This window comes from Camelus bactrianus, chromosome 4 (assembly GCF_048773025.1).
Source record: "Camelus bactrianus isolate YW-2024 breed Bactrian camel chromosome 4, ASM4877302v1, whole genome shotgun sequence".
Taxonomy (NCBI): Eukaryota; Metazoa; Chordata; class Mammalia; order Artiodactyla; family Camelidae; genus Camelus; species Camelus bactrianus.
Genome location: NC_133542.1, coordinates 49,206,629 through 49,220,261, shown reverse-complemented (window position 1 = coordinate 49,220,261; position 13,633 = coordinate 49,206,629). Strand labels below are relative to the sequence as shown.

General features: G+C 51.1%; 1 protein-coding gene across 4 annotated transcripts in view; it reads right to left on the bottom strand.

The window, feature by feature from the left end:
• Positions 1–13,633, bottom strand: part of COL15A1 (collagen type XV alpha 1 chain) — a 97,489-nt gene that overhangs the window by 14,263 nt on the left and 69,593 nt on the right. For all 4 annotated transcript variants that reach the window (XR_012506447.1, XM_074361892.1, XM_074361893.1 and 1 more), the window contains 9 exons: positions 12,199–12,261; positions 9,746–9,814; positions 9,602–9,637; positions 6,509–6,562; positions 6,349–6,408; positions 4,974–5,042; positions 4,805–4,846; positions 2,231–2,276; positions 11–91 (listed from right to left, as the gene is read on the bottom strand). Coding sequence is in view for 3 of the 4 variants with exons in the window: in XM_074361892.1 (XP_074217993.1) it covers positions 11–91; positions 2,231–2,276; positions 4,805–4,846; positions 4,974–5,042; positions 6,349–6,408; positions 6,509–6,562; positions 9,602–9,637; positions 9,746–9,814; positions 12,199–12,261 (520 nt within the window). In the remaining variant the exon portion in view is untranslated. The remainder of the gene's footprint in view (positions 1–10; positions 92–2,230; positions 2,277–4,804; positions 4,847–4,973; positions 5,043–6,348; positions 6,409–6,508; positions 6,563–9,601; positions 9,638–9,745; positions 9,815–12,198; positions 12,262–13,633) is intronic.

The following is a 13,633-nucleotide window of genomic DNA, read 5'->3' as shown; positions in this document are numbered from 1 at the left end:
GTTGGGATACCTGGTGGTCCCTGGGCCCCCTGGACGCCTTTTTCTCCTTTTGAGCCGGGAAGACCCCAGGATCCTTTCTCTCCTTTAACACCTGTCACCAAATGCACACACATTAAAAAAAAAAAAAAAAAAAAGATAGTGGAAAATCACCTGCATTCCATATAAAACATTTTTGAGCCAAGTTTTCAAACTGAGCCCCTTGAGCCATGTTCTCACCCAACAAAGGCCTGTTGAGGGTATACAGTCCTTTGCTATGTGATGGCGAGGGCAGAGGCAGACGCAGCAGACACAATTCCTGACCTTGAAAAGCTCTCAAGGAGACAGACACAGTGAGGCAGCATGAGGCAGGGCGGACTAAGTACTGCCCTCAAGGTACCAGAAGCACCAAGGGAACCCGGCAGAGGCTACAGTTAACTCTTTCTCCGACAGCTTCACTCATGTGGCTTGAGACTCAACACCAAGTCAAGCTCCCCGTCCCATCTCACCTAGGCCTGTGCAGCACGGTGGTGTCAGGGGAGGAGAGGAATCTCCCAGGAGTGCTGCAGAGGATAACTAAGAATGCTAAGTATGCCACTTGCAAAGTTGGAAGGATGCCAACAGTGCAGTACTCCCCATAGGACTTGGGAGTAGCACCGTTTTTACAGAACTGGCCTCACTGCCGCCCTCCCTTCTCCCCCAACTCTTTATCTGGGAGAAGGACTCAGAGTGGGGCTCCTGGGAGTACAGAGTCTGGGAAGGGAAGCCATCCCCTTTCCCTACCTGGGTGAGTGGGTGGACACTAGATCTTTGAATTCCTGGTTCCTGAGAGAGATCAACCAACCAACATGTGCCTAGAGATGCAGTTCCCCAGCATGGGGGAAGGAACGTAAGCATCAGAGGCATGGGGGTCAGCGGAAGATGCAGTAGCACCTGGCAAGGCCTCGTGGATGCTGGGGGAGCTGCCAGAGCTGGGACCTGGACAGCCAGGCCTGAGGGGCCTCCACCCACCCACAGTGAGACCACAGACTGTGGTGAGGCCCAGAGGAGAGGACGGCGAGCTCACCACCCTCCATGTGGCTGCTCACCCCAGGGAGCAGGAAGAACGGCTCACAAGCAAGTAGGATGACAATGGGGGTCATGGAGTCTAGAAAGGTCTGTTCCCTCTCTCTCCCCTCAGAGGGACCCACAGGGAAGGGGAAACACTGGGGATCTGAGAGAGCAAGTCCAGCTCCACCCCCTCACCCTGAGGTCCACCTTGCACCAGGGGAAGGGAGAGTCTTACATTGGGTGGGGTCTGAGGGTGGAGTTTGGGGACAGCCCGGACATTGTAACTAAAAGTGACCCAAAAACTATGAAGCCACATACCATCAGGGACACCACCACCTGGCAGGCTGGGGGTGACACAGCCAAGCCAGAGGTCAGTACTGGGGGGAGAAAAGGCCTTTCCCTGTATAAACTGCCAGTGTTCAGACTTCTCAATCAAAGGGGCACACATGGTGTGACAGGGCGTGTGGGGATGGGGGACCAACATCACTGCTTACCTGCGGGCTCCTGTCTCCTGGCCTATCCCCACCTGATGTGTGGTAGATCAGGCCGAGATCAGGCTGATGTTTACTGATCAGACACTCAGGGCCGGCGTGTCTCACACTGTACAGTGTGTACACCTCAGCAGGGAGCTTGTGAAAACGCAGCTTCTGACCCAGCGGGTCTGGGACATGGCCCGAGATTCTGCATTTCCAACAAGCTTCCCGGAGATGCTGATGCTGCTGGTCCAGGAACACTTTGAAGCCAAGGCCTTCTGAGCTCCCATGGCCTCCCCTGCATTAGCTCTTGGTACATTGCATAGTAACAACTTTTTAGCAGTTTAACCCAGCAGAATCTAAGGGCCTAGGTGGCAGGAAGAGCAGGGGATCCATGTGTCTCAGCCCAGAGAGCGGGCAGCACCAAGCGAGGAGACACTATCTGGGATATGTTATGCACAAACTAACACACGAGTGGGAAAGTGGAGTGCTTCCTGCTAGCTAGGAGGCTCAGCTAAGACATGTGGAACAGGCAGAGGGGAGACGCAACCAAACAGAGGTGCCCGGTCCTGCTTCCTTGGTTCAGCTAACACCCCTCCCACCACATGCAGACAGATCTTCCTGACCACCTAGTCTACACCCAGCACCAGGCAAGTGGAGACCACCTTCTGCAGAGCTGTGAGGCTCAGGAAACGTCCCAGAGAAACATAAGGGCAAGAGGACATGTGTACCATGAAAGGTGATGAGTTCTGAATTCCCGGGATGCGTGGTACCAACCTGGAGAGAGAGAGAAAGCCAAGGTCAAACACTGCAAACCCCGCTCTGGCATTTGCATGCCCAGGGAGCCACAGTCCCTGTCCCAGGGGGCCCGTGGCAGGAGGGGCGAGGTCATGGAGTCAGGCGTTCCCTGGGTGCTGGAGCCTCCTTTTGGCCCCCCTTTGGGAGCCCCCTGAGCTCCTCAGCATCCCTCAATGCAAGGCCTTCAGTTGGGGGTCCCAGCAAGTAGCTGAGCTGAGGTGAGACCTGCTGGCCAAACAACTCTGTGGAGGGAAAGCCCAAAGCTTTAAGATGACAAGCCATGGCAGTGTTGGCCTGGCCACACTCGAGCACTCTTGGCCTCCATCCTGATCGATCAGGATTGATACAAGTGAGAGGTCAAGCATTTGGGCAAGTGATGTACCCAAGCCACAAAGCTGGGCCAGCCATTAGCTTTGCTACTGCGTGTAATCAAAGACGAGCACACAGGAGTCAATGGTGGTAATAATTAATAAGTGGGGGTTATCATTAGATTTGGGGGTGATTCTGGACTTCCCATTAAGTGCAGGGGTCTGGAATCCAAGCTGTTCAAGATAAGGTTCCTTCGCAGTCCATCCCCAGATCCCTGCATTTCTTTTTTTTTCTTTATTAAAACAGGGCCACCTGCCACCCTGCTTTTAGTAATCCACCATCATCTCTTTCTCAGTTAATACGCAGAATCAAAATGACCCCTCTGACATCAGATCCTCCCATGTTTTGGGTGGAGGGTCACAAGCTGCTCCAGGGTCACCAAGAGAAGATGGGGAGAGGGGACAGGGATCTTCCAGGAAAGACATTTCTAAGTTAAGGATAAAGGCAGCAGTGCCAAGCTGATATCTTACAGCTATGCTGATAAAATTCCTCTACCTCAGGGTGAGCTGTAAATTAAGGTATCAGAAAGGGGCTGAAATTAGAAGGGGCTTGTGAAATACTGGATGTGAGAGGAAGTATTTTTGTTTCAAGTGTCAGATTTAGGGGCTGGTCAAGAAATGTCCACACCCCAGCTCGCACAGTGTCCAGCCAGGCAACGTGAAATCAAAACCCAAAATGCTCTCAGCTCATCTTTGGTTTCTTCTAAGTAGCTTCCTGAGCCCCAAAGGCCGCGGTCACTGCAAAGGGTCCTAGCACAGGTTGCAGTAATTGCAGTAGCATTTTTACAACAGTCTTGAGTTTTTCAAGTGCTGCCCTGTGGTTAGGTCATTTGAAGCCTGAAATCGTGTTTGCTGGGAGGGGCTTGGGGCACTAACTCATGGTGGGACCTTGCCTCTCTGGGCTGCAGTCTCCCCTTCTCCATGGTGGGAGGCAGCCATCTCCCTGGAGGGTCCCTCCAGCACTGACATTTTAGGTTTCCCTTCAGGCCACTGATGTAAACATGACCTGGGCAGCTGCTGTCCTCACGTAGTTCTGGGAGCCAGCAGGCCCCTTGATCACCTTACACAGGTGGGTCCTGTCCTCTGCCTTCCAGGCCAGAACTCCCAGGCTCTGGGCTGCAGACTTGGCTGTCTCAAAGTTTAGACATGGACAGATGTCTGGGCAAACACTCAGCCGAACTGCGTCATTTTAAAGCCTCTGACCCAAGCCCCATCACCACCCCTAACAGACATCAATTACGAACCCACTTCAAGGAATCTTTCTAAATTATAATTTGCAAGCTCCCGAGAATGGAGGGCCACGCCTGTCTAGTCCACCCCTGTGTTCCCAGGGCCTCACAGAGTACTTGGCACTTGGCAAGTCCTCAATAAATATTTGTCGAATGAATGGGAGAATGATTATGCACAATTCCGTGACTAATGCCTGTGCACGGGGAGAGACCCGCCCTCCCTGGGTTTCCACGGGAAAATAGGTCTCTAATATGGATGAGACCTCAGGGACAGTGCCACTGACTAGCTGGGCGACCAGGCACAGGCCTGACCCCCTTGGGGTCACGGTACCTGTACCTGCTGCCTGGTGGTCAGGGGACGTGTGTGACAGTCCCAGCTCCTTCAGTCACATGTCCTTAGGTCAGTGAGCTTGTCTGAGTCACAGTTTGTTTCCTCATTATAAAGGGGAGAGAAAGCCCCTCGTCTCAGGGTTGTGTGCTGTGCAGTAATACGGTAATTGAGAAAGGACAGTTACAGATTTTAGCCCACAGCTCCCAGTGCAAAGAGCACCGGTTGGAATTGCTTTTTCACACTCACCTGTATTTTAAGGGGTCTATTTCCCCCCTTTTTATATCACTCCAAGCATGAAGCTAACATGCTAACAGGAAGCTAACAAAAGACACCACTTTTGACTGCATTAAAAGAAACACTGTCAGAATGTGTGCCCTTAGAACACCCTGTGTGTTTCAGTACCGCGGTCTGCTATCTAGAAGCCTCAAGTCACTTAAGGGTCCATATGTAGGCGATAGAAGACATCAAAGAGGACACTGATGGATGGAAGGGGCTCAAGACAAAAATATCTTCTCTGAGTTGCTTTTTATGCCAAAGTCTGCTCTTTAAGGCAGTAACTCTTCAAATAAAGCTACTTACTAGAGTTTTGCAGTGTGGCCGGACTGGTATCGGAAAGATGGCCTGTGGGAAGTGAGAACAAGAGGAAAGGGAATCAGGACACCCGACGGATGCCAGCTTAGGCCACTCTGGGGCCATTCCCCGCTCCCCTGCGATGGTCCCTCCCTCTCCCTCCCCTCCCCCAACTTACTCCTTTGATGTTGATCACAGCTCCAGGTGGTCCTGGGGGGCCTGGAGGACCAGGTAAGCCAGGTGGGCCCTGAAGAGGGGAAAAAAAGGCCGCTCCTGAGTTCAGGTTGCTGTCAGCGCAGAGGCAGCTGCAGGACCCGTCCCCACGGTGTGGAGACATGACGAGGAAAGAGGGTCCTCTAAAGGCAGCTAACTCTTCCCACAGTAGGCACGTCGACATTCCCGGCCTCGCTGCATCGTCACAACGGCAGAGCAAGTATTACTGCTGTTTTACATGTGAAGATAACGAAGGCCAGAGCAGGGATGTGACCTGCTCAAGGCCACACAGCAAATCACTGCAGAACAGAGACTGGAAGCCAGATTCTGACTCCCAGAGCCGTGCTCAGCAGACATGGAGCCCACCACCTCCATTGGCGCATCCCTTGCATGGATGGCAGAGTCACTTTCCAAGCCAGGTCAGCCTGGTCTTGACACTGTAATGTTTTCTTTCTCCACCCAGCCTGGAGCCCAAGCAACAGAAGGGGGTGGTAGTGAGGCTCTGACCGCAGGTGAGAGGCATTTAGCCGGCGCAGAAGCTCCATGTGATCACTCAAGTGGCGACATCAGCATCTGCTGCACCTGCGGCCCCAGCGGGCCTGGCAAGCATGAGTCAGTCCCCAGTGACTCCATACAGCTGCTTTTCTGGGCATACAAGGTGGAGACCGTGTGGTGCGAACAGAAGCAGCAACACACTTATAGCTGCATTGCAACTAGTTAATGGGGGACCTTCTAACTTCTACCGGCCCCAGTTTCCTTTTGTGTAAAACAAAGACCCCACAGAGTGTCTCTCAGGAGAGTTATTATCAAGACTCAGATCCTGTCCTCAAAAGCACTTTGTAGAGTGTCTGGTACACAGTAAGTGCTCAATAAACATTAGCTCCCTTTTTTCAGATGCTGGACCCTGCTGCTGATGTTCCAGTGTTTGATATCTTGTAAGGCCCTGCCTGAGCTGCTCACCTATCTTCAATATTCTCTCATGAATGCTTACCGAGGCCCAAACGATGTGTTGGGCCCGGGACTGAGTAATCAGGGAAGACGGGATATTACCCAAGTCAGAAGACCTGGGATTTGCAACCAGGCATCTTGAGGATGCCAGATTGTTCTCCCACCCTCCCTCTTGGGCTGGATGAGGAAGCCTATCTCCACTAAGGTGGATTTGGTGGTAGGGACCTCCTGAGAGCGAGCTGGAGGACACGGTTGGGTTGGAGGATCTTTGGAGGAAGATTACTGAGCATTCCGCCCATGAGCCCTGCTCACTGGACCTGGCACTTGCCCACCCCTCCTCTGGACACCAGCCTCTGGGCGGCGTGGGGCTGGGGTGCAGGTGTGGCACTCACCGGCATCATGACCCCTCGATCTCCTTTGGCACCTTTAAGGCCATTCAGTCCTGGGCGACCCTGAAACCCATGAGAGATGCCTTAGTAAACCCACTGCCCACAGGCCAGCCTGGCACACGTGTCCTCCCTCCCCTGCAGTCTGAGGAACCCTGACACCTACAGGTCGTCCAGGGAGGCCAAATTCTCCTTTGTGTCCTGGTGGTCCTTTGGGCCCCTGGAGGCAAAGCAAATACCAGATTAGAAAGAGAAAAATTCTGTATGATGTTACTTATGTCTGGAATCTAAAAAATCCAAACTTGTAAAACCAGAGAGTAAAATGGTAGTTACCAGGGGCAGGAGGGTAGGGGGAACAGGAGAGGTGTGGTTTAAGGTACGAATCTGCAACTAGTAGACAGCTGGGTTCTGGAGATCTAATGTACAGTATAGTGAATATGGACAACACTGTATAGGTAGCATATAATCATCAAACTCGCTAAGAGCCTAGATCTTATTTATTCCAACAACAAAAAGGAAATGATAATTATGAGATGTGAAAGAGCTATCTCTGTGACGGCAATCATAATACATAAATGTATCAAATCAACATGCCCATCTTAAATGTACACAATGCTGTATGTCATATGTATTTCAATTTAAAAAGAAAGAACAGAAATTCAAGGGCCAGGGTGATGGGGCATGTCCATCCAGCCTGTCTCTGTGGGCAGTGGTGACAATGAACCATGGATAGGACAACGGAGGGCAAGGAGCAGTCATGAAGTGTCCACCTACCTGGCTCCTCCCCCTCCCCCACATCTCTGCTCACACCTGGACCCACTTGCTCAGCCCCTCCTGCAGGCTCTACTCCGTCTCAGACTCTGGACCCAACCCTCTCAGCCAGTCAGGGCTAATGAAAGAATAAGAGGTCAGCTCGGGGCCTCAGCTCCCAGGTAGCCATGTGCAGGGCCAGCTCAGAACAAAGAACTTCACCCTAGGTCTTATGTCCCAGGACTCTCCATGTCCCCCGTTGGAATAACGCAGCCCTGCCTTGCCCCTCATGCCAGCCTGGCCAGATAACCTGCTCCAGGATTTGGTTCCTGCCTTGATCCAGAGTCTTGGCCTGACACCCCACTTCTCCAGATGAGTCCCTAACCCATGGACCCCGTTGTGGTGCTAGCTTTCTGTGTCCACATGCTCCCACAGCTGCTGTTCCAACCACCTGCAGGAACCCTCCTGCCCTCCAGTGTCTGGGATGCAAACAGTGCACTACTTGTTCCCCGAACAAGCTCAGCCTCCAGTCTACACCCTCCCTTTCCTGTAGCTGGATCTGTCCTGTCTCCCAGGGGAACCACTGGTTTCAGCCTTGGGCCTGTCAAGTCCTTTCTTCCTGGTGCCATTAACACATATAACATACATAACATGCCCTGAAAAATGGCAAATAAAAACTGTTGAGATGGGCTCTCTATGTGAAGCACCCCACACAGGTTACTCTTAGGAAAAGAAAAGCACAGAGTTAACAGGGCAGAGGCCACACGGTGGTATGTACCAGTGCAGGGCTTCTCAATCAGTGTGCATAGGACTCACCTGGATCTTGTCAAAGTGCAGCTATAGTAGATCTAGGGTGGGGCCTAAGCTTGGCTTTAGCAGCAAGCTCCCAGGTGATGCCCATGATGCTGGTCCATGGGCCATGCTTTGAGTAAGGAGGTTCCACTGAATTTGTAAAGGAGTCGTAAGCTATACTGGCATGAGGGAAACGGACAGCCCATATGGTACTTTATGCAAATTAGAAGAAGGTGCCCCCTACTCTCCATGCTTGGCAAGCTATGCACAGCTGGGCTTTGGTGGGGAACGAATACCCTGGCTGTCTGCAGCAACCTGCTCCCCACCACTTCTAACAATGAGTATTTCCCACCATACTGGAGGTTAGTAAGTGGCTGACCACTGGTTAACACAAGACTCTCCCATGCTGCCTTAGCCTTCAGCTAGGGCCAGGGACATCTCTCCAGGGCATCCATTCTGCCTGACTTAAGAGACCAAAGGACTTAGATGATGCTTTGAAGATGTACCTTGGAGGTTATGGACCATTCGTCAAGGACACGTGCCTGTTAGATCAATGTGAGGTCCTTTCTCCCCAGGCCTGAGCTCCAGCTTTAAACAAACCCCATATTCAGACCCCAATGTACAATTCTCCAGCCTAAAATATTTCAGAAGAATGAAGGCGTTAACTGGAGGCAGTGAGGTTTGCAGGGAAAAACCTGGACACAGAGTCTGATAGGCTGGGTTCAAATCCCCACTGTGCCACTAACAAGCTATGCGGCAGTGGGCAAGTCACTTAACCTCTTTGACCTCAGTTTCCTGGTCTATAAAATGGAGGCTCTGACATTCACCTTTCTGGGTGGTAAAAGTGAAATGAGATGACCTGTGTTGAAGCATCAGTACAGTGTCTGACCCACAGTGGAAGTTCTACAACTCAATCTTCTTTGTTCTTTGGGGAGAAATATATGACAGGGAAGTTTAGGACTCATTGGGGAGAGAGCTGGTAGCTTAAAAACTGTTTAGCAGCCCAAATGTGCTACAGATTCCTGGAGCAGTAAGGCAAGCAGGGCCCTATCATGCCACCTCGTACTCATTAATACCCCCACTTACAGATGGGAATACAGAAGCCCAGAGAGAGATGAGGACTTGTTCAGGAACCTTACAGCAAATGAACAGCAGATCCAGGACAAGAATCCAAAAAGCCCAGGTTCCCTGGAAATCTTTAGCTGGCAAGACCTGTAGTGTAACTGTGAGTGCTCACCACCGTCTGCTTCTCCTCGCCTTCCTGGACACACAGCTGAACCATCTTTCTGAGACCTTCCCCCAACCCTGCCACACCCTACCAGGCATCTGAGGTCGCGCCAGTAGAATGTGCCCCAAATGAAGTTCATCACCCTCCGTGGTCTCTTCCCCTCCCCAACCTGAGAGCTGGAGGCTGCCAGTGCAGCCATGAGTCCACAAGATGGCAGAGTCACAGGATACAAGCACCCTGGGTCCCTGAGTCACTGCTTGGAGGGGAGATGCCCAGCTGGGAACAACCACAGTGGATTTTGCAAGAGTGAGAACTAAGCCGCTGTTGCACTAGACCACTTCATTTAATTGCAGTTAGTCTACCCTGACACACGCACATTTGGCCACATCCTTTTTATTTTCATGACTGGAACAACTCAATCTAGTTGAGCCAAAGTATGATAAATGCTTCAAACCCCAGTCTGGACGCAGCTGAGAGACACTGGCTTACCATCGGTCCTGGGGCTCCGTGCGCTCCAGGTTCACCCTGAAACAGGGAGACATAGACTTGTCACTCAGAGAAATAGTCTGGAGCAGAAACAATGATGGGACTCTGAGGCAGAAGTGCGTCTTCAGGGTCTGGTGACATCATTACCTTTTTGCCCCTCAGCCTTTCCAGAGGAACATCCCCCGTCAGGATGGCACCTGGCTCTCCCTTCTCGCCCTGCAATTCAGAGAACCTTTCGATGAGGTCAGGCCTCCACCTTGCCTCCTTTTCCAGAGGCTCACTAGGGCCTCAAAGTCCCACCGCCATGATTTCTCTGGCCTCCATCCCGCCCCTCCAACCCCACTGCCCCAATGTAACCTTTAGCTAGAGTATTATTACAAAAGCCTCCTAAGTGACTAAATGTTCTCTGGACTGTTCCCTCCAGGCACCATCAGAGTTACTGTCTGAAAGCACAGGCCAGGGTCCTGCACGTACCCCCAGGGCTCCCGCTGCTGCCAGGTCAGCTCCCACTCTCCATCCTGCAGGAACCAGCCCAGCATGTGGCTCCCCTCTGGGAACCTCTGGTTCCAAATCTATTTGGTGGCTTGCTTTCCTAACAACTTGACTTGAGATCTGTTCCTACTCAGAATCCTGCTTCTTATTAAAACATCTGAATTTGGGAAAGACATGAGAGCATGAATAGTGGAGGCCTCTCTCAACACCAGGGCCTGAGTCTCCATGTGCTCCAAACTCCATGCTCCTGTGCAAACACTTACTTGATCAGGGAAAGTCATCTCAGTTGCTGGGAAATGGGGGAGATGTGGAGACCGGTGGCAGGGACACAGGATCCTGCCCCAAATCCTGTCCTCATCAGGGCCATCTACTAGCTCAGGAGGCTTCCGAGGAGGTATGCATCAGAAAAGGCCAGGGTGAGGGGCCACTCAAGGATTTGACCCCAAACTTCAATGCTGGCCCCTGGGGAGCCAGGCTGGACTACACGGAAGTCCCCCTTCAACAGAGCTGGAAGCAGCCAGGGCCGTGGTGCCAAAGCAAGCAGAGCAACCCCTCCTCTGTGTCTCCCTATGCCCACACCTGATATTCAGATCTTACCACTCCGCTGATGAGGAAGAGCGGTCCTGGGCACGCCAGCAGCAAGAAGAAGCAGGCACAGAAGCATTAGAGGCAGAGCGAGAGAAAGCGTGTTTGCTGCAAAGGTCGGAGCAGAACTGCCTGGGCGCCCATCCCAGTTTCCAGGATGGCAGAGGATTAGGGGTGGGGATGGCACGGGTCCTTTTAGACCCAGCCAACCTTGCCACATAGAAAATAGAGTGTTTAAAGCAAGAGCCACTCTTGCTTGACCAAGCCTCCTCCCAAGCCAGAGCTACCCGGGCCCTACACCATCTCCACAGGGCCGTGGCAGCAAAAAGCATCTCAAGACATTGCCCCATGTAGTGTCAAACTTAGACCCTTCACCCAGCACGCTGAACCTACCACCCGCTGGAACTGTGGCCCAACCAACACTGGAGTGTCTCTCCTTTGGGGGGCTAGTATGGAAAGGGGAGGGGAGGAAGGAAAGCAAGCAGCCTAACACCCCCTCCTCTTAGAGACACACCCACCCTCCTTGACCTCAAGGCAGGCTCAGGGGTTGCTCCCACTGGCTTTGTACAGACCCCCATTACAGCAGTGGCCATGCTCCCTGCTGGCTCTCTGCATGTCTCCCCAGTGCCCAGTACAGGAAACTTAGGGAATGGACGTGAGTTGGATGAGTATATAAGTCGATAGATGAATAAATGAATGAATAAATCCAATCCAGAGGCTCTGCAGTCTGTTTATGGATGTCACTGTCCCCTTATCTACAAAAACCAACTGGGACGTTAATTCTAAGAGGAAAACGTGGAAGGGTACAAAGGTCAGGTCAGTGCCTTTGGAATTCTCAGGAAGTGCTCTGCATTCTGAATATTTATTCCAAAGATCCTGGACCAAGTCTGCCATTCAACTGCAGAATGCCCCGACTTCTTATAATAATAATAATAACAATAATAATAATAATTTAATAACATAATAATTTCTAAACATTAGCATTCATTATACTCATTACTTATACATTCTTTCACCCAACAAATGTTCTGAGTGTCATTTGTGCACCCGGCTCAGTGCTAAGGAGCTACAGTAAAGGAAGTGGACGCAGCCGCCCTCAGGGAGGGCACACTGTCATGGAAGGGCCCCGCAGGTGGCGAGACAAAGCACAGCACATGTGGGAACAGCATTCAGGGAGGGTTGATTGAGTTCCCTTTCCAAATGATGATGAAAATCTATTTCTCTACCCACCCCACCTTCACCCGGAGGAACCCTGAGGTCATGAAAGTGCACAGCTGGGGAGTGACTGCTACCAGACAGAGAGGTTCTTTGGGCATGTTCTAGAATTCGATAGTGGTGATGGCTGCACAACTTCATGAATATACTAAAAATCACTGAATTTCACAATTTAAAACGATGGATTTTATGACATGTATGTGAATTATAGATCAAATTAAAAAAAAATGATAGCTACTCTCAGCCCATTTGAAATATTTAGCAAATTCAAGGGCACGATCCCACCCAGATACCCAGGCCCCTCTTACCTGTTCTCCTTTTAGTCCCGGAAATCCAGGCACACCAGTGTCACCTTTTGGTCCTCTGGGACCCTGGAAGGAATCATTTGAGGATATTTAGTTGTTTGCTAATATTAAAATGCTTTAACCAAATGGAGTGTTTTTTTCCCCCCAAAACTAGAAGACTTTGCAATTCCCCTGGCAGGTGGAAGTCACAATCAGTCATAATGTTTTCCTGATTTCAAGTGGTCTAGAAATTGTAATCTGGTGGAAAGAAGACAGAGTCGAGTATTAGGAGGCCCGGAGGCCACATTCCTCTCTGCCCTGTGGTTTCCTCCAACTGGCACCACTGAAACAGCCTGGTCCTGCTGCCTCTGCTCACCCATAGGTCCTCAGGGCCATCCTACAGCTGCCTCCCTTATCATTCACCCTCCATGACTCCCAATCCCTCCCTGGCTCCCCACTACTTATGGGATGGGAACCAAACCCCCTAGCCTGACACCCAAACGGACCCCAGCCTGCCTCAGGACCTCTTTTTCCACTCCCCTCCCTCCCCCGGGGGGCGGGGGCGAGCCTTTCCCTTCAGCATTCCTGCAACCCATCCCCACCCACCGCTGCCTCTGCACTTCTGCTCATGTCATCCCCTCTGCAGAACAGGTCTGCACACCCGGTCAGAGGGGACCTCGTCTCAACTCCAACAGGCACTTAGTATCTGTGACAGTGATTCACACAGCCAGACATCTGCTCCAAAAAAGGGTCTCAACACTTTATTGCTATCTAGCTCTCACATGTCCCTATCTTCTGGGTTAACGCAATGGCCTTCAAATATTTGTTATTCTTTTTTTAGCTATGAAACTCTTTTCATTCTTTTTTTAAGTAAAATCTTACACAAAAGCCCAATGTATAAACCAGGTCAAACGGAGCCTCGTCAGTGGTCTGGATCCTGCTTATTCGGCCCCCTCCTTACTGTTAAAGTGGCCCTGAAGGCTCTTCTGAGGAGCCTGGGGCTCCCTTGGGAACACAGAACCACTCATTTACAGGAAAATGCACCTCAACATGGCCTGGTCTGGGTACAGCCAAGCTGGGGCTGGAGCTCAGAGCCCCGGCTTTTTCTTCTCCTAACTAAGATGGCTTCTCCATGGCTGCCACCTTCCTCCTCCGTTTTTAATGTCTAGTTTCTGTGTAGTTTTAGTGTCAAAACAGGATATACTCTTTTCAGAAAGTGCAAAAGTTCAGAAAAGTATTAAAAAATTGAAAAAAATTACTTTTAATTCCCCCATCAAGGACAAATTTCTGTGTGTTTTTGATAAATTTCCTTCATTTATCCTAGGCATTAGGCCTCTGAGAGATGCAATGTCTCAGAGAAACTGCAGATTTCACTCTGGAGCCTTGGGCTTCAGCACAGGTTCAACCTTTTAGACAAAACTGATCATTTTCCACACAGAAATGCATTTTCACCTTCCAA